The sequence below is a fragment of the Neolamprologus brichardi genome, chromosome 7, assembly GCF_056152115.1.
Source record: "Neolamprologus brichardi isolate AB-2024 chromosome 7, ASM5615211v1, whole genome shotgun sequence".
NCBI classification, from domain to species: domain Eukaryota; kingdom Metazoa; phylum Chordata; class Actinopteri; order Cichliformes; family Cichlidae; genus Neolamprologus; species Neolamprologus brichardi.
In genome coordinates this window covers 9,462,622-9,482,400 of record NC_142110.1, presented here as the reverse complement: position 1 = coordinate 9,482,400, position 19,779 = coordinate 9,462,622, and the positions used below count along the sequence as shown (strand labels likewise).

Below are 19,779 nucleotides of genomic sequence, written 5' to 3'. Positions count from 1 at the left end.
TCCATGACTGATGTTGATCCATTATGTGTTTGTGGTGCTTTCCAGATGGATCAGTATCTGAATGTACTTTTCTATGTTCATGATACTGTCAGTCTTCACAAGATCTCCAACTCCACTGGCTAAAATGCAGTCGCAAACCACAAAAGAGCCTCCATCGTGTTTTACAAATGGGTCACAGTCACAGTTGTACACATTTCCTGATCTACTTCATACATATTGACGATTTGAGCCAACAATTTCAAATTTGGATTCATCACTTCATAAAACCTGTTGCCACTGATTTTCAGTCTAATTCTTGTGTAATTTGGCATCTCAGCCTTTTTTCATGATTTCCCTTCCTTGAGGCTGCCTTCTTGACAGCCACCTTTCCAGTGAGACCATTTCAGATGGTCAGTGAACAGCAGATAGTAGATCGAGTCGAATCTCAGGTTCTGTGTCAGGTCATTGCTGGATTTTGTTTTCTATGGACATGACTTACAGATACTGTTCTTTTCTCCTCCACTTGTTTCAGTTTCATTTACGTACTTCAGATTTGTTAATGACCCACTACAGACCCTGATAAGATATGTCAAGGTTTTGGCTAATAGCGCTCTGGAAATCACCTTGTTGATCAAACTTATCTTTGTTACTAGCAGCCTGTCACAAACAATGCCAAAGTGCATACATTTAAAATTGGTTCCTTGATTAGTTGTTATGTGTAAACATAACACTGGTTCATCCCTTGAGTTAGGTGACTGGTGTAATAACTCATGGGCCAGTGTTAAGTGGTTGGTACAAGGACTAAATTAAAAGTGAGTGAAAAAGTAGCCAATAATTAAAGAAAAACCTTTAGAAAGTCTGGTGAATTGTTGCTTGAGAGTACTTTAAAAGCATTAAAACAAAGTCTGGCTCTTTGGAAGCAAAATATGAAGAAATGAGGGGAGTATCAAGACGTTTACACCGTACTAGATATCAGGGCTTTTTTTTCCTGTGCAGACATGCCTTACACTAATGATTAAAAAAGAAAAATCCAAACGGTATCCGCTTCTGTCGTTTAAATCCCAACACTGAGGCAATAAAATATCAGGTGAAGAAATGACTAAGGGAGGGCATGCTGTGAGCAGCACACTACTGCGGACTATTTTTAAACCTAGCAATCACAGCAACTGAGAGTGCCTCCTTAAGTGCATGTTAAAGTCTGTTATTAAAACTTGGTAATGCTATCCTTTCAAATATAACCACCAGGTCCACAGGAGATGCTCGCTGTCTGAGAATTACAATGATTAAATCCATTCATAATAATTACGGAGGACACAATTTGTATGCAAACTTCGAAGACCTCCAAAGGATTGGGAGTTTTATGTTGCTGCTCTCGGTTTGTTTTGTTTTGTTTTGTTGAGCTATGGAGGGTCAGACATAATGACATTTTAATCAGCTACTCTGTGTAAGACCACTTGCTGAATAAATGCAAACACAGACCTCTGATAAATATTTCAGAGAAGTAAAAACTCAGATATGCAACAATAACAGTGAGGAGTTTTTACAAGTATTTTAATGTAAATTTACACCCGAATTTACAGCAATATACCGTATGTTAATAAATAATTCATTGCCATTATACAGCCCAAATAATAAATTACATAACAACGGATTGAAGCAAATAGGCAAGATTTCACAGCAGGTTTGCAGAGGAGACGGAAAAAGTGACGCAGGACGATCAGGTGAAGTGGAGGGGAGGGCGGGATTGCTACGGTGCTTGTGCTTGTAGATAGAAACTGAACAAGTGACATTATTTTTTTTGTCTTAAACAAAAAGAAGTCTCATCAAAATACCAGTGAAAGGTATAGTTTGTTATTCTGTCGCTTAGGTTATGCATAAAACAATAAATAATTATTACAGGTGTCTTTTTTTAAATTAGTTTTGACATGAATTGGAATAGTGAACTAAATAGTTTGGCTTTTCTCTTCCTGAAAGTAGTTTTCAGTTTAAATTGGACAAAAACTGCGAGAAATCGTCGCTCAAGTGATGCAGAATCTGCATTTCAATGACTTATTTATCTCTCTAACATTTATGGTCATGTTAAGGGCTTTGGGACACAGACTCCCGGGTGTACCATCCAAAAAAAATGGTACATGACTGACGTTTGTCCATCCACAGTGCACCTCTCCATCATTTTAGCGTCACGTAACACCGACTGTCCCAGTCTCCTTACATTTCTAAACCTTTTCATTCTGACCAGCAGCAGTTTAAACAAAGCATATGGCTTCCCACGACAAATGGTTAAACCGATAAAGCATACAAAACTCTTCATCTATCACAAGTGACATTACCCATTAAAAAAATCTGACCTAAAAAAAAATGCCATTGATACCATTTGCTGTTATATAGACATTTTAGACGTTCCCTACGCTCCGTAGAGCTTTTACCAGCGACACACACTGCTTCATCTGTCAGATATAGAACTAAGCAGACAACATACAATACAGAGGACGGTCAAGTTTTCCCTCTGCTTACATTTCAAGTGCATCCTGTCAAGTTTAAGGCCTGAGGTGTGCTTGATTCCTTGACTCAATTTTTATTTTCTGAGGTCTAACTGGGTGATCATTGCACACCCGGATTACCTCATTGCTGCCCAGAGAAGCTACAGATATGTGCCTGCTGATACATTTATTTAGTGTAGACTGAAACATTTTAAATCCATATGAAAATATGACTGTACACTGGGCATACAGTCTCGTGAAGGAAAAAAAGAAGCACACTCTCTTTCGAATCTAAGAATTAACATATTAGCACATAATACATTATCTGGTCCTTACTGGGTTCTGACATTATTTAACTCTAACCTCAGATAAGCATGCTGCATTACCCCGTGTCATTATTAATTTCACCGAAAACTATAACAGAATTTCCAAGCAGTGCATGAAAAACTAAGCACACCCTCACTCCCTCTATAGCAATTAAGAGCAGCTTGGTGCTGGCTGATTGATTGACCATCAGCAAGTGTGAGAACCTCTACAAAAGCAGAAGTTTTGGAAGTTTGCAGCTCAGGAGCATTCAGGTGCGTTTTAACAAAGTGCCAAGGAGATAAGACATCAGCAGTGATCTGAGAAGCAATTGTTTTAAAAGAGTTATGAGGCCATTTTCAAAAATTTTTAAGTGAAAGATTATTAACAAGTGGAATACATGCAAACCAGTTGCCAACGTTCCATGGAGTGGACGCCCCAGTAAATTTACCCCAAGGTCAAACGCTGCACTGCTCAGAGGAACTGCAAGAGCTGCATCTCAGGCTCCACAGGCCTCATTTAGCATGTTAAATGTTAAAGTTAATGACAGTACAGTTAGAAAGAGACTGAACTAGTATGGCTTGTTTGGAAGGGTTGCAAGGAGAAAGCCTCTTCTCTCATGGCAGCATGGCTTAGGTTTGCAAAGTTGCATCTGAACAAATTACACGATTTTTGTGGAACAACTTGCAGAAATTGGGTCGTGCAGCAAGACAGTGGGCCTCATTCACAAACAGTGGTTACAAACAAATCTGTGATTCATCGATATTTTAATATGCAAACTTGTTTGTTGTCTATAAAGAAATTTAGAAGTGCCCCTGACCAAGTGTACAGAGAAATGTCTCAGAAAATGTAAAAACCTATCTTTAAATACTAATATTATTACTGCTCCTGCTGCTACTACGAATAATAAAATCAGGATTATCAGAATTACAATTAAATAAATAAAAAATTGAAAAGGTGGAGGTCTTTTAATTTAAATGTATTTCAATATCCCTTTATCTCATCTTACACTAAATGTTCTTTTTTCATTAAAATGACTTCTGTCATATCATTGGATATGATTCCTTAAAATCCAGTTTCTTGGCACTTCTCCACAGATATTAGAAAAAGAAAGGAGTGAGTTTCTCATCTTGGACAGATCAGCTGCTCCTCATCCTTCAGCTGTTTTCTTATTTTTTTTATAGTCTGTTGTTCGAACTTGTTTCAGTTTCTTCAGTCAGACTTTTTCCTACTTTCTTCCTTAGCACTGCAGGTCTTAACAACATCACCACAGCTGTCTCTACTTCGCTTTGAGGTCAATGCGTTTACATATATAGAGAAATCGGGCTGTGGCAGTATGAAGATCGCAGAATCCTGTTGGATTCAGATTCAGTAATAAACGTGTGTTGGTTAAAACAAAAAAGGCCGCTGGGTGCAATTTATGATTCCAACAATATTTTTTCATACACGCTTGTGTAACAAAATTTTACATAAATACTAGTGAATGAGGCCCAATGGCCCTGACAATGTCCAGATCTCAGCCTGTCTAAAAATCTGTGGCAGGACCTCGAGAGAGCCATGCATAAACAAATGCAAGAAAACCCCAGTGAACTGAAGCAACGCTGCAAAGTAGACTTAGCCAAAATTCTTCCACAATGATGTAAGAGACTGCTGAAGTCATACAGAAAATGATTACTTCAAGTTATTGCTCCTAAAGGTGGTTCTTCAAGCTACTGAACTGTGAGGTGTACTTAGTTCTGACACACTGCTGTTATTGTCCAACTGATATCGCATTTGAGCTGTTAAGGACCAGATGATTTTTGTGATTATGTCCTGATAAGTAAAACCTTAGAACTGAAAGAGGTTGTACTCTCTTTTTCACATTGCTGTACTTGAAAGCCAACTCAAGTAGGCGTGGTTAGCGTTACTCTAACAACGATGCTGCCGTAGCTACACGATGTTGTTGAAATCCATGGGAAGAATCAGACCGTTTAAGCTCTACATGGACACCATGGATTACAGTTACTGTGATACAAATATAGCAGGTAGTAAGGTGTATCTGGGACCAGTCAGGTGACAGAATTGACTGTCCAAAAAGGGTAACGAGACAACTGTTGACTCCGTCGAGTGCTTCGAGTGAGGAGAGTGGCCCGGCTCCAGCCCGTTCTTGTTACTGTTCCTCCGCTGTCAGAGGCTTTGGAGAGTCGGTGTCAGAGGTCACCTCGGCGTGTGCCCGTTCACTTGGCCCCTGCCCCAGTGAATGTTCGGTAGAGTCAAACACCTCCTGAAGTGCTCGAGCTGGGCCTGCAGTCTCTCCCTCTCCTCTCTTACTTTCTGCCTCTGAGTCACCAGCTCCTAATAAACGAACGATAGACACAGCTGTTATTACAGAAACCAAGGCTTTATGCACCAAGCTACATTGCTACAACAGGAGATGGCAACACTGGCACCAAAGAGTACACATACGTGGAAGACACAAAATGAAGCTCACCCCCATAGTGATAGAGAGCTGCTCTGCAGTTCTGGTCAGATTGTAGTTCTGTGCTTCGAGTCTTTTACACTGACTGTGAAGGACTTGCCTCTCTATACTCCATTCTGTGAAGAGAAAACAGGCAGTTTCAGTTAATTATATTGCATTTTAACTTGTCTTTTACTCCCATGTTAGCCCCCCTGAGCTCACACACACCAGTGTACCCGCTGAGCTATTTACTTTTGATTAGAGGTCTAAAAGATGTCTAAATTGTATGTAGCAGATGACGCTAACTCAGGGTTAAATTTAGATAAAAAAAAAACAGAACAAAAAACAACTTGAGTCTCTCTAAATCATGTTCGTCCATTGTTTCAGTGTCATTTCAATGCCTTTTCCTTCTGCATGTACAATAAGTCCATGCAACCTTTGCACTGTTATCACAGGGACATTATTTCAGAAGCTGCCGATCTACTGGGATTTCCCCACATAACCATCTCTATGGTCTACAAAGAAAGGCCCAAAAAAGAGAAAATATCAGTGAGTGGCAGTTGTCTCTGGGTTGTCAGAGGTCACAGGACAATGGCCAGAATACTTCACGCTGACAGGAGAGGAGCAGTAACTCATTACATACAAGGTAAAGGTAACACATCAGACCATGAAGCAGATGAGGTACAACAGCAGGTGCCACTACTGTCAGCTGACAACAGGGCCTCCTTTCACCCACTACCCAAGATACAAGATACAGTATCATTGCTGACCATGTCCATCCCTTTATGACCACAGTGTGCCATCTTTTGGTGACTGCTTTCAGTAGGACAACGCACCATGTCAAACATCTCAGATCATTTCAAACTGGTTTCTTAAATGTGACAGTACTTTCACTGTATTCAAATGGCCTCCACAGTACTCAGATCTCAATCCAATAAAGCAGCAGTCCCCAACCTTTATTGCGCCACAGACCGGTTTATGCCCGACAATATTTTCATGGACCGGCCTTTAAGGTGTCATGGATAAATACAACAAAATAAAACTAGTACCGGTACCGAAAAAAAGAAAATTTATTCATAACACACGTGAAAAGACCCAGGAAAACAGAGTAAATGATAAAAACGATAACAAAATAACGCTGAAAACCGATTAAAAACCCTGAAAACCATACATTTCACACCTGAGCCTCAACTCTCGCGGCCCGGTACCAAACGACTCACGGACCGGTACCAGTCCGAGGCCCAGGGGTTGGGGACAATAAAGCACCTTTGGGATGTCAGGGAGTATCTGCAGCAACTGAGTGATGCCATCATGTCAATGTGGACCAAAATCTCTGAGGAATGTTTCCAGCACCTCATTGAATTTTTGCTAAAGGAAAATGGGGGTCCAACCCCTATAGCCCACTGTTCCCACCAATTAACAAAGAAATAAAAAAAATCTGAATGTTTTTTAGCAAAATATATGAACATCAAGAGTAAATGTTACATATATGCAGTCATTTTTGTAACTATAAATCATGTAATAAAGAATTGAACCGTTTGGGGTTAAATTTATTAATGTATGGTCTTACAGTAGGGTTACAATATAAAAGCACCTTCTTGTGATTTAGCACAATATAAATAAAACTGAACTGATCTATATTTATCCAGAAAACATCTCCAAGAAATCCATAGTGCTGCACATCTGCCAAGACATTTGATGTTTTTCATGTCTCAATTCACTCATTTTGTTCATATATTAAATTAACAACCTACAAAAAATTAAGACGCAGGTTTTAGGTGGTTGAGGACTCTTAAGTTTTAAAAGTCAAGAATTTCAAATTCTAGTCCCTAATTCTTTTACTGTTCACTGATTTTTGACCCGACTTCTGAGATTAATCTCACACTCTTGCTGAAAACTATTTACATGCAAGTTGTATATGTAGACATTTGCAGTGCACAACTTTTACAATTATGCATGCAACAAATATATGACATCATTTTTACATCATGTATATAAATAACTTTCTCTGTTTTCATCATATCACAGAAATAGCGACTATTGGGGTAATGTATGTGCTATGTCACTGACTCACCGTCCACATACTCCTGGTAGGCCTCAAAAATAGCTTCAATGCCCTGCCACTTCCTTGGAACATCCTCCTCCTCCTCCTCCTCTTCGTCCTCCTCCTGATCGGACTCTTCCTCATCCTCAGACAGGTTCTCCTGTGAGGCTAGAGTGTCCCGGTTGGCTACAGAAGAAGGGAAGTGATGGCCATTGATATGTGCACGCTGAGAGACATGGATGAGATTTGAACTTTTCAGCTGAGAGACGCTGTGAGGCTGCGAGGGATCGGCCTTCACGCCGACCTCTGGGACACAATTTGAGAGTCCTGAAGAAGAAGAGAGTGAGACAAAACAAACAAAAAGCAAAGTCAGTCCCTGTAGCTCTTTTTAACAGCTTGATGTGATTTTCACTTAACGTGATAGGAACTGGACTTTTGTTTACATTTTAAAGGCAGTGCAGTGCACACTGACACCACTAGGTGGCAAACCCCTAACATTATAGAACAATCAGGTCATGCACCTATGGGAGCGTGGCTAACCTTTGTTCTGCAGTGTGCTGTGTGTGGACTGCAGCACAGCCTGATGGAAGTGCTGAGCAAAGGCCTCAGGGGTGAACCGCTCCAGGGGTCGATTCCGCCCATTCTGCACTTGACTGGGCTCCTTTTTCTGAGCAGCAGCAGCGCCAGTGCCAGCGCCGTTCTGGAGGCCCTGGCGCTTCCTGTTCGATTGTGTCTCCACGAATTCAGCCTTTTCATGATGTGGGGCCAAGGGAGGAGGGAGCCGAGTCACCGTGGAGTCTACAGGTGGTTTGTGCGCGTCGTTATGAAGGTGTTTATGTTTGCTAAGATAGGGAGGGGAGGGGCTGGGAGAGTCTGGGTACAGGTGTCCATTTGACGGACACGGCAGAGGTGCTGAGAAGGAGTCGCCTAAAAGATAAGCAGAGGTTTTATTAAAGAGTTGTTTGCTGATTAATCGCGAGCGCATGCATTCATGTTTCCTGCGTTTGTCTGCGTGTGCCTCACCAGTGGAGGGAGCCGGAGGACTTCTGCACAGTGGTAAAGGATTATATCTGAGTGTGTCTAACGTCACAGTCTTCCTCTGAATGGCCTTCAGCAGCTCTTCTGTTCTCTCTTTATCTACAGAGAAAAAGACAGAATGAGAACACCCATCACTCGTATTTTTAAAAATATGTGTTAAAAAATGACTTGGCCGGGAACTAATGGGGACGTGTCAGTAAATGGATGATCTGAGGGTAATGCCCAATTCAGAGAGGAAAAAAAAATTCAATTTAATGAAGTTCTTACCAGTTCCCCCCCCCTCAACAGTCTCCAAATGTTTTCTTAAGGTCAGAATAGCGTACACTGATTTTAGATTTTATGCCCCATTGCATCGACAACTAGATCTTACTGAAGCACTGGCCTTACGGAAAAGTCTTCAGAAAATGGAAACCTTTAAAAGAGAGTGCAAGTGAGCTGCTGATTATACAACAGCGTCCCTGCAAGCAAGTAATAATCATTTAACAACAGAGAGTTTACGCTGGTATTTGAAAATCCAATTTTCAGATTGTAGTTATGAGATTCTTTTTAACAGAGGGGTAAAATAAAATAAACACAGCCAGTGTGAAAAACAAAGAGCTCTAAGAATATTTAACACTTCTTAGGCAGTCTTTGCATAATAATATTTCTAACTTTTAATATAAAAACTTGAGCATTCTGCCATCAGAGAGGCATCTTATTGGTCCTCATTCATCCTGCAGCATGACAAGAACCCCAAACGTACAGCCAGAGTCACCATCTGTTTTCAGTGACTACTGCAGACGGTATGGACTTGTGGTCACCTTCATGTTATTTTTAAACCCCTAAGATTTTTGCATAGTACTCCTTATACATGCCAATGCCACTTTCTTAGGACCAAGTTTTTCTGATTAATAACTGCTTTTGTAGCCCATCTGCTTCGCGATTTCATGCATTTTGCTCCTCTGCATACTATAGTTGCACTTTTTGTTGTTCCTGACATCAGCACTTCATTTTCAGGTCATTTTCACCCGAAGAACTAATGCTTACTGATATCTTATCTTTTTTGGACCAGTGTTTATAAACCGTAAAGATGGTTGTGTGGGACGATCCTCGGATTCTGGAGTACCCTGACAACCATGCCTTGTTCAAGTCACTAAAATGAACTTTCTTCTCTTTCCGATGCTCAGTTTAAACTTCAGCAGGTCATCACGACCATGTCTCCACGCCTAAATGCTCTAAGCCAGGGGTCCCCAATCCCAGTCCACGAGGGCCGGTGTCCCTGCAGGTTTTAGATGTGTCCTTGATCCATCACAGCTGATTTAAATGGATAAATTACCTTCTCAACATGTCTTGAAGTTCTCCAGAGGCCTGGTAATGAACTAATCATGTGATTCAAGTGTGTTGACCCAGGGTGAGATCTAAAACCTTCAGGGACACTGGTCCTCACGGACTGGGATTGGGGACCCCTGCTCTAAGCTAATGCAACGCGATTGGTTGATTTTCGTTAACAGGTAGTTTAATAGGTTTACCTGATATAGCAGCCCCCCAAAAGTGTATATATTTGAAGATATTTTTCTACATATTTAGTTTTGCCCATTTTTTCCATTATACATCTGCAGTTTATCCAGTTTCATAAATGAATGACCTTTTAAACAGATTTCACACATTCTGAAGCAGTATCACGTTTTCCTTGGATGTGGGCTCAAATCTACTCTTGCTGGACAAATCAGAAAATCCCACTCCAACCTTCAGATTCTTCTCACATGCTTCATTTTTTTCCCCCCTCCACGGGGAATCACCAGAGCAACTCTGAAGAAAGCAGAGTAGCACGTAGGATGTGTGTGTGGATACCAAACAGGTTGTTACCTCGTCTCTGCTGTGGGCTGACATGCGAGAGGTTGAACATAAGGAGGAAGTCTTTTTTCTTCTCCAGTTCGGGGGTGCAGTCCATCTGCTCGGCAGAGTACGGAGTAGTTAAGGGAGTTGTGGGTGTTGAAGATGTTGAAGGTGAGCAGGCCTTTTTCTTGCCCTGCACAGCCGGAGGAGAGACGCTGCGCTCTTTCATCATCCTCCTCCTCTTCCTCCTCTTCTGAGCCAGAAGATCATCGCGATGGGTCAGCGTAGTAAGACCACACACACGCAGAAAATCCACTTTCTTTGGAGAAAGATCAATCAGACAAAAGGGAAAAAAAACCCAAAAAACCTAATACCTGTGATGAATGCATATGTGACTGCGTGTGTTTTCGCACCTCTGAAGACGTGTCCAGCTTGAGTGGGGGCTGTTCTGTCACTCTTCTCAGATGAGCTTTCACCTCCTCCTCATCGCTCTCATCATATGACTCATCCAGGTCATAGTAATAACCTGGTAAAGGCAGAGCATTATTAAAACAATTGCATGCCTATGCATCAGTGATGACATGATCTGCAGTTCCCTTTAGTCTTCCATCTCCACCTCCTGCTGCTTTCTGTTTTATTCCTCTCACCTCCTTCTTTGGCCTCTTTCCTCCTCTTCTCTTCCAGGTCGAGTTTGCTGAGCAGCCTGCGATGCTGCTGGAGAACCTCATCGTACACCATCATGCTGTCAGGCACCTGATGCGGCCGCTCCCTTACCGCTGGCGGAGAAGCAGCCTGGCACCGTCCCCCTTGGTCAGCGCAGGCTCCACTGGAGATCGACGGAGGCATAAAGGATCGCTGGTGGAGGTTATTGATGTGATGCCGGTGGTAGAGGCTCTGGATGGCTCTGTCCTGCTCACTCTTGTTCCAGCACTCCTGTAAACTTGCTCCCCTGAGTGAGGCGAACCTTTCTGGGCTTTTTGCCATCCTCCTGTTGCCCTCTTCCAGCCTCTCCCCCCATGCCGCAGGCGGTCTCTCAGCTCTGGTCAATCCCGGTGGCGGTCGACTCGGTGGCGTTGGGGCGTTTAGTTTTCTGCGGGAGTCTGCAGGTGCGTCAACAAGAGAAGCTGGGTTCCACAGTGTAGTGGCAGGGGCAGGAGGTTGATGGGGAGCTTTTGGGGAGATTAGCGGCGGTGGAGCGCCGAGGCAGGCTGCTACATCTTTGCTGCCTGGGTTGTGATAGACTGAACCGGTACTGCTTAGAAGAACAGAAAGAACCTTTTTTATTCAAATTCTGGACCTAGTAAAGAGTGCATGGTGTTTCAAAAGGGATACAAATTGTATTCAAAAGAAGAAGCAGCTAATTCTCACCGGCTGCCGTCTCTCCTCGGTTCCACCCCTTTCCCCGGCGACCTGAGGCCAAGCTCTAGGGGACGCTCTCTGTCTTGTCCCTGTGCTCGCTGTCGTGTTAACCACGCCTCCTCGCTGGCTCTCTGACTCATCATGCTGGCGGAAAGAGCTCCATGGATCCCACCAACAGCACCAGCATGATGTTTCCCCAGGTGAGAAGGCAACAAGCTGGGCACTGGGTATGGCACAGAGCCCCTGGAGGAGTGAATGCTAGACTGCAGAGGCTTAGGCGCTGAAAAACCTGGGTGTTCGGAGTCCTTGGATTTATCTGGAGAAACTGTGGAGTTATGGAAAGTGCATGTGTTATGTGCTACGCTGATATATCAGGATGTTTATTTACTTCAACAGCACAAAGTAACGGGCCTTTATTTGATGCAGTCTTTATTTCTAAGTCCTTCAGTTTGATAAGTATAACTGGACATATTAGTCCATTTTCCACTGCAGGAAGCCTTATTTTAGGATCTGCTCCCATTGCCCTTTTAAGTTAAAGTATTACCCTGTTTTTTAAGATTCAATACCTCTGTTACACAATTAAAATTAAAAGTCCAGTAGTGTTTCAGTGACCAGGAACACCTTCTACTTTAAACGGGCTTTTATTGTGAAAATTTCAAGATAAACCATAAGCAACAAGAGCCCGAAAAGATCAAAGAATTACAAAGATAAATTACTCAACCCCTACAGCCTCTCTCTCTCTCTTTGGGGTCTGGTTTCAGTCATGTATGTCAATATTCACGTGCAGAATGTGTTCACAGTGGTTAAAAAATGAGACAGACTGTGTGCAGAGCTGAGATTTTTAGCCAAAGAGCGAGAGCTTGAAGAGAGAATAAAATGTAAAGGTTTCAACCACAAGTGTGCTAATTTATATGTCAGTCTGCTTGTACTTTAAACAATTTACTGCATCCTTTTGATAGTTTTATTTCAGCAACTTCAGAAGTCAGCAAGTTCACCGAAGTCATTAGAAATTCCCCTTTGGGGTATAAATGTTTCTAACAGATTTCATTGCAATCTGGCCAGTAGCTGTCAGGATATGTGGCTCAGGTCCAAAGTGTTGGGCGGACACTTTATTTTAAGCAACACAAGTGTTAAAAATTTAAACTACTGCAGATCAAAACCAGCAGTGTTGTGAGTTTCTGTCTTCATTCTCGAGAATAATGAGTAATAATGAGTCAGCTATACCCAGAACAGACTACTTGGGTATTTTAACTGAAATTAAGTAAAAAAAAAAATCTGTTTCTAAAACTCTGTATACATGCTTGAGCATGCACCTGCAGGCGAGCGCACATACATGTACACGCGTGTTTGTGTGTAGGTACCCAGTCTGTTCGGGGTCAGCCTTTCTCCTGGCCTGGCCCTGTCCTCCGGTGGTGCCCTCCGAGCATGCAGCTCAGCCAGGTAGTGGCCCTCCGCCGCTCTGACCATCTGCTGCTGTCTCTCCCTCTGCCTCTCCTTCTGTCTTTCCAGCTCTCTCTCACGCTCCCTCTCCTCCTCTCGCTCCCTCTCTCTTTCCCGCTCTCGTTCCAGCCCGGCCTCTCGCTCCCTCTCTTTCTCTCGTTCACGCTCTTGCTCTCTCTCTCGCTGGCGGAGCTCGTTCTCCATCTGTAGCCTGTGGGGGAGGTTGACAAGTATGCGTACACACAGACACAGAGACACACACACACAAAAAGGGAGAAGGTGAGAGATGCAACACCCAACATGAGGCAGATATTAACCACACACTGGTGAACCTCGCACAAACATTTCTACTAAAACATACACACACACGCAGCTGCAGAAGAACACACACACACACACACTCTCTCTCCATTTACCATGAGGAAAATAATCCATACACAGCATGACTGAGCAAGAGCAGATGAACACTTAATAGGTATCCACAGGAAAATGACACACACACACACAAGCAATCAATAGCACACAAACAAACCTACAAGATATGCAGGAGCCATTACAGAACCAGATGATGAATGCCATCCATTTCAAACACAAACATTTCCCCTGTGCATTATGCCACAGGAAAACAATGAGTATTGTCAAACTGAGAAAGCAGCTCAAAGCGCTGAAAGAAAATAGAGACACACAGAGGGACTTAAAAAATAAAAAAAAAAATACTTCGTTATGTGTGCGCGATTTTATGTAAGCGCTGGCTTGCATATGCATGTCTGTGGGCGTACAGTGTGTGTGAAGGGCAGTGTGTGTGATAAGTGTATAGGAGGCACTGTGGGGTGTGTGCTAAAAATATCACGCAGTCAGCAACCTGTGCCTACCCTGCAGAGAGATTACACAGCTCTGCAGACAGTGAAGAAAGAAAGGAAGAAGGAAAGGAAGAAACAAACAAAGTGCTACCTCTCAGATAAGGCTGTGTGGTTTAGGTCTGCAGGGTAGCGGCCTCCGGGCAGGTGTAAGTGGAGGGCAGAGGGGTGCAGTGGAGGGAAGGCACCCCCTGCAGGCACAGAGTAGAACTGTGATCGCAGTGCAGAAAGACACAGAGACTCCTCCATCCTGTGGCAGAAAAAAAACACAAAAAATGAGTCAGAATATATCTGCCACTGAGGAGCTGATGGTTATCTGATAAGTGAGTGCAGAATAGATTAAAGGATGTGTTTTGTTTTGTTTTTTTAACATTTGGACTTTTATTTGACAGGACTGTGCAGAAGAAGCAGTAAAAGCATGGAGAGAATAGAGGTTGGAACCCAGGCCCCTGCAGCAAGGACTTTAGCTTTTTGTTATGGGGCGCCACCTCAACCCGGTGAGCTATAGTGGACACTGCACACTTCCTGCTTTATTCCAGCATGCTATATAAAAAGACTGTAAATAAAAATTGGAATAGCCACAATGATAATGCCTACTGGTTAGTAAAGTGAATTCAGCATCGTGTTTTAAAACCAGAGGAGAAGATTGGAGAAAACGAGGAATATTGCAGTCCCAAAGCTAGATTGATAACTTGTCAATTGCACTGTAACACACACCCTGCTATTTAGATTACTTACAAAATGATCATCATGTTGTATCCATTAAGACTAGTGATTATGCTATAGACTAATCAGAAAAGATTAAGTGAGGTCATGGATTTGGGGAGCCCCTGACTCCAGCTACATTTCTCATTGAAACCCGAGGAGCCCCCCCTGGTGGCTATAAAGAAGAATGCAGATTACTGCTATACACAGGCATTAACCTAAAAAAAGATAAATGGCAGCTGTGTGGGTTGCTGTTACCTCGGTAAGGACAGAGGGTGGTGCAAGTAGGCTGGATGATAGTAAGCGGCGACGGCGGCGTGGGCTGCAGCGGCCGGGTCGAGGCTCAGGGGCAGAGAGCTCAGACGCAGGTCATCTGAGGTGGCGAACGGCCGGAGTGCTCTCAGGTACTCCTCTGGAACGGCACCTGAGGGCACTACGGGGTGCATCTGCCCCGGCAAACTGCAGAACATATTCAGAGGATAATTTTAAGAATGAATTCTGCACGCAGACTTTTCTGCACAGCTGCGCAGTATGCACGTGCCGCACTTACCTAATGCTCTGCATTCGGGGGTCTTGCATGATGCTGCTTGGTGTGAGGCCAAAGGAGTGAGCCAGGGGGTGAGGCGAAGAGATGGGAGGAGTCCTCTTATCCTGCTGTGGCTGGGGGTTCTCAGCTCCCACCCGCTCCCTGCTGAGACCCTGAACACTCGGCTCCACCTGACAAAGACATACAGAAAGTGTGAGAGCAGACTTTACTATGTCTATTGGTGTGATTTTTATTTTTTATTTTTTTTCCAGTGTGTGTCTGTGTGAGTGTGCACGCGCTACATTCAAACAGAGTAGAGGAGTTCTGGAAAAAGACGAGTGAGAAATAAGATGGAGTGATTGCGTAAAAACCTCTGAGCTGCAGCCAGAGGCTCAGCGGAGTGGAAAAGTGGGTCTGATATGTCATAACAGGTCAAGATCAAAGTGGAAAGATGATCCCAATATCTAGCCAACTGCTCCATCCTTCATCACCCACTCCCTCTCTGAGCTTCTCACTCAGATGATTTGGCCACCACAACACTGCATTTGATCCTCGATTGCTCAAAATCACCACCATGACCAAAGAGGCCTTTTTTTTTTTTTGCCAAACCTGCATATAAACACGCATTAAGAAACAAGTAGCCCACGCCTGTATCCAAGGCTCTCTCCCACTTTGTCTGGTACGTCATGCGGCATTGTTCTTCATTCTGTTCAAACCAAGCAGCGCTCAAGGATCTGAGAAATGAAGCCAATACTGAAGTAGTCTAGTAACTGCAATTCTCCAAATAGCCACTTGAGGTTGGCTCCAAACTATAGACACTGTAAGAGATGGATGTAGCTTCTCTGATGTCGCCCACTGGTTTCTAAAGTCCTGTTTCAGAACCTCGAGTGGAGGGTTTCTGCTTCACCAGGGCGGGTCTGACTGTGGAACTGCACGGTCCTTGTTTAAGGACCTGTGATTCACAATTAGTTAGTGAATGATTGTGCAGTCTTATCCCAATCTGCTAGGACTCTGTGGTGGTGAGGGGAAGGAGACTAGACAAAAGACACTGTGGAAGAGATCCAGAGATTAATAATAAAGGATGATTAAATGCAGAGTGGTGTATAAGCACAGAGAGACAAAACGATGTGAGTGATCCAGCTGTAACTATAAGCTTTATAAAAAATGAAAGTTTTAAGTCCAATCTCAAAAGTAAGAGAGGGCATTTGTCTCCCACATCTAAACTGGGAGCTGGCTCCATAGAAGAGAGGCCTGAAATCTGACGGCTCTGCCTCCCATTCTACTTTTAAATATCTTAGGAACTACAAGTCAGCCTGCAGACCAAAACCAAAGTGCTCCATTGAGGTAATATGGAACAGATAATCCTGAATTTTAAAATAAATTTAAAACAGACTTAATGTTTTGTTCAGCATGACCCAAAAATTGTGGTTAAGCTCATAATCTTAGCAGCAAAGTGTTTACAGAAGTCAAGACAGGGACTGGTTTTTCCTTTGATTTCTGTAGGACTGATGTCTCTTTGCAACCACAGCTATAGCCACCTGGTGGCATCCATGGTTTATACTGTTTGTGCTCCAAAAGGAAGTCAGTTTTTACAGTCTTTATATATTTCCATACTAAAATGCAGCAGGCAAACGTGTTTGCAGCCTGCTATAAGAAAAAGGTGTGGTTACTGCAGCCAGCTGAACTGATCTTCTGTGTTCTAAACTTTAATGTTTACGTTTTATGCTTAGCACTTACTAGTAGGCATCAATATATGTGTTGCACTTATATAGTTTGTACTTTAGCTTGTGAACATTAGCTGCCAAATATCACTTCTAGCTCCAGAAATCATGAAACTCTTCTATAATGAAGACTCCAAAACTAATATTGGCAAATTAATCCATGACTTGTTTGTATGTTTGTTCCCATTTTTATATACAGTCTATGCTCCAAACTGTAAGGCAAAAAAAGAAAATGAAATGACTCATAGTCTACAGCAGTGATTAAGCTGACCGTTTGTTTGCATGCTTGCAGTTAGTGATTAACAGATATTAAAACAAAGTAAAACCAGGAATTGAAAATGAAAAAGTGCTGCGATATTTTTGGTGTGATGGAGCCACCGACTGACTAACCAACCAACCAAGAAGCCAACAGACCACCAGACACTGATTCTAAATAAGAAACAGCTGCCTGGAACCGTTTAGCAAAGTATGTTAATGAGAAAAAGACATACATTTACACTAATGTGTCATATCTTGTTGCTACAGCAACAGACAGCAGTACAGGTCAGGCTGACCACAGACAAACCACAAACAAATGACCTCTCTCAGCAACACCCAATCTGCTACCTTAGTTTAGCACAACACTTGATTTGCAGTATAATACTCGTGTTTTGAATACGTTTGAATAGTTTTGTATAATCCACTCATGGAAAGCAGATTCAAACCAGGGATGAAGCAGCTTTCCTTTGATATCTCCCAGAAATCCTCACTAGGTCAAAACGAGACAGGGAGGCAACACATGGACGGTCTGGAGAGCAGCCATCGCATTCCTTGACCTCTGACCTCGCAGACAGCCGATGGCCTTCACAGACCCGGCAATAAAACACACACAGTCTGCTTCTTTTGGTTAAACGGTCCTTTGCTCTGTCCGCACAGTACGGACAAACACTGAATTAACACACAGCTCTGCTCTCCCGCTCATTCTTACACTCCCTCCCTTCCTTTCTTAACATCCTATTCTCCATTTTTTTTTTCCTGCCTCCCTCCCTCCTCGATTCTCTCTGAATGTCTGAATAAGAGCCCCAGGCAGGCTGGGCCACAGAGTGGTCTTTGTGAAGGGGGAGAAAGGCAGCTCTGATCCAGGGGGAAGTGGCTACTGTGGGGGCTAACCTCTGCATTGTTTGAGGGGCCTGGTTACTTGCCACAGCTTAAATTCACACACACACACACACACACACACACACATACACACACATACACACACACACACACAGGTCCCCCTTCACATCCTAAGCCTTTTGTGGTGAAGGGTCAAGTACACACACACACACACACACACACTCTCTGCAGGAAGCTGAAGACAAAAAGTGCCAGTCTCTGCAGACTCCAGTGTGCGTGTGTGTGTATTTTTTAGACAAACACTTAATGTGTTGCTGAAAAAGACGCAGAACAGCAAGGAAGAGGGTGGCTGGAAGCATGAAAATGAAAGCGTAAGACAACACAGAGAAAGGCAGGATGGGGTAAATGAAGAAAGCAACGCTTGGACGGCTGGTTTTGACAGTTGGATGTTGATAAGCACTGGGACTATTTCTTTAATGGAGGGAGCAGCAGCAGCAGCAGGACAGATAAAGGAGACTGAGAGCGACAGACCACTCATCTGTACTGAGAGAACATGAGAGAGAGAGACGAGGAAGGGCCGAGAGAAAAGAGGAGACCGGCGTGACAGGGGAACAAAAGGTACAGATGCACAGAGAGAAAACAGCAGACATTTTGTCTCAGACTGGCGCGAAACACCCAGAGGTGTGACAGCGTGATGAATGACACGTCTTACCTGTCTTCCGTCGGCCCTCCACAGGCCGTTGCTCGTCTTTGTGGGGGCAATGGTGACTACTGGAGGTGTGCTGGGGACACTGCGGCCCCTGTTCTGGCCCAGGAGGGGCCCTAAAGAGCCCCGCTTAGGGGTGGTAACCGGCGAGCTGTGGCTGGTGGCCGGGGAAGAGACGGGAGACGATTCACCGCTGAGGGCAGAACCTGAGGAAGGGAGAGAAAGAGGAATGAACGACAGCAAACAGCATCTGATCAGATTAAAAAGATTTCACGATCAAATAATCTCCCCGTGGCACAGAACTTTTTCTGTTTTTTTGTCAACGTGACGAACTAAACACCGTTTCCGTCATTTTTGATAAAAAAGCTTTCAAAAAAATGTGACAGAAACAAAGGAAAGTGTAATAACGATACCGGAAGGAAAAGGGTACGAGATGAAAGTAGGTGTGTGACAATTACGAACACGCACCAAAAAAAAATCTGCCGTAAAAAGAGCGAAGGAAGCATGTCATAAATGACTGTGTTAAAAAGAGGCTGGGGTGTGACACCAAAGGGGAGGTGTGATAAAGGGAGTGTGTGTGTGTGTGCTGCCCGTAACATTCACTCTGGCATTACTCCATATTTCTGAGAAACACATACGCACACACGCACACAAACAAACACACTCGGAAACAAGCAGGAAATAATGAGACAGAGAACGTAGGAACCAATGAGTTCATGTAGAGCTGCAGGTAGAGAAAATGAGATAGTGATGGAGAGTCGGGGACACAGAAAGAGAGAGAGAGAGAAGGGGAGAGGGAGCTTGTTATAATTGGCTGTAATTAGATTCTCATTATTAGGAGATGAATGGAAACGAAGGAAGGAAGAGACAGAGAGGGAGAGGTCAGAATAGGTCAGCTCTTATCCAGCACCTTCATTAGGACAGCAATGAGCTGAGTGAGGACACACACACACGCACACACACACACAACCAAATAGCTACCAGGCAGCCAAACATTTCACAATAATTCACAAAATACAACCATACTCTGAAAGGATCTACTTTCACTTTTACTGGCACTGTGTTTCAATACGCTGTCCAATTTTCATTCATTAACATTGTGTTCCTGTCTTCAAGAAACCGCTTTTTTCTCCCCCATTAGATAAAAGATTGATACCGCCGTCGTGTCTGTAGTCTAAATACGAAGCTATAGCAGTCAGTTAGCTTAGCTTAACATAATAACTGGAAGGATAAGGACAGAGCTTTCCTAGCTCTGTCCAGAGGCAACAAAT

At 43.3% G+C, this 19,779-nt stretch overlaps 1 protein-coding gene across 4 annotated transcripts in view; it reads right to left on the bottom strand.

Annotated features, from left to right (window-relative positions):
* Positions 1 to 1,513: 1,513 nt before the first annotated feature.
* The window catches only part of LOC102795850 (genetic suppressor element 1-like), a 39,490-nt gene continuing 21,224 nt past the window's right edge, over positions 1,514 to 19,779 (bottom strand). For 3 of the 4 annotated variants that reach the window (XM_087843051.1, XM_087843053.1, XM_087843054.1), the window contains exons 3-16: positions 18,515 to 18,714; positions 15,008 to 15,174; positions 14,716 to 14,916; positions 13,847 to 14,002; positions 12,817 to 13,106; positions 11,465 to 11,780; positions 10,744 to 11,351; positions 10,510 to 10,622; positions 10,127 to 10,415; positions 8,267 to 8,380; positions 7,784 to 8,170; positions 7,274 to 7,570; positions 5,233 to 5,336; positions 1,514 to 5,096 (exon numbers count right to left, since the gene is read on the bottom strand). In XM_087843051.1, the coding sequence (XP_087699177.1) occupies positions 4,959 to 5,096; positions 5,233 to 5,336; positions 7,274 to 7,570; positions 7,784 to 8,170; positions 8,267 to 8,380; positions 10,127 to 10,415; positions 10,510 to 10,622; positions 10,744 to 11,351; positions 11,465 to 11,780; positions 12,817 to 13,106; positions 13,847 to 14,002; positions 14,716 to 14,916; positions 15,008 to 15,174; positions 18,515 to 18,714 (3,380 nt within the window). In that variant the 3' untranslated portion in view covers positions 1,514 to 4,958. The remainder of the gene's footprint in view (positions 5,097 to 5,232; positions 5,337 to 7,273; positions 7,571 to 7,783; positions 8,171 to 8,266; positions 8,381 to 10,126; positions 10,416 to 10,509; positions 10,623 to 10,743; positions 11,352 to 11,464; positions 11,781 to 12,816; positions 13,107 to 13,846; positions 14,003 to 14,715; positions 14,917 to 15,007; positions 15,175 to 18,514; positions 18,715 to 19,779) is intronic. The other variant, XM_087843052.1, reaches the window with a different exon arrangement.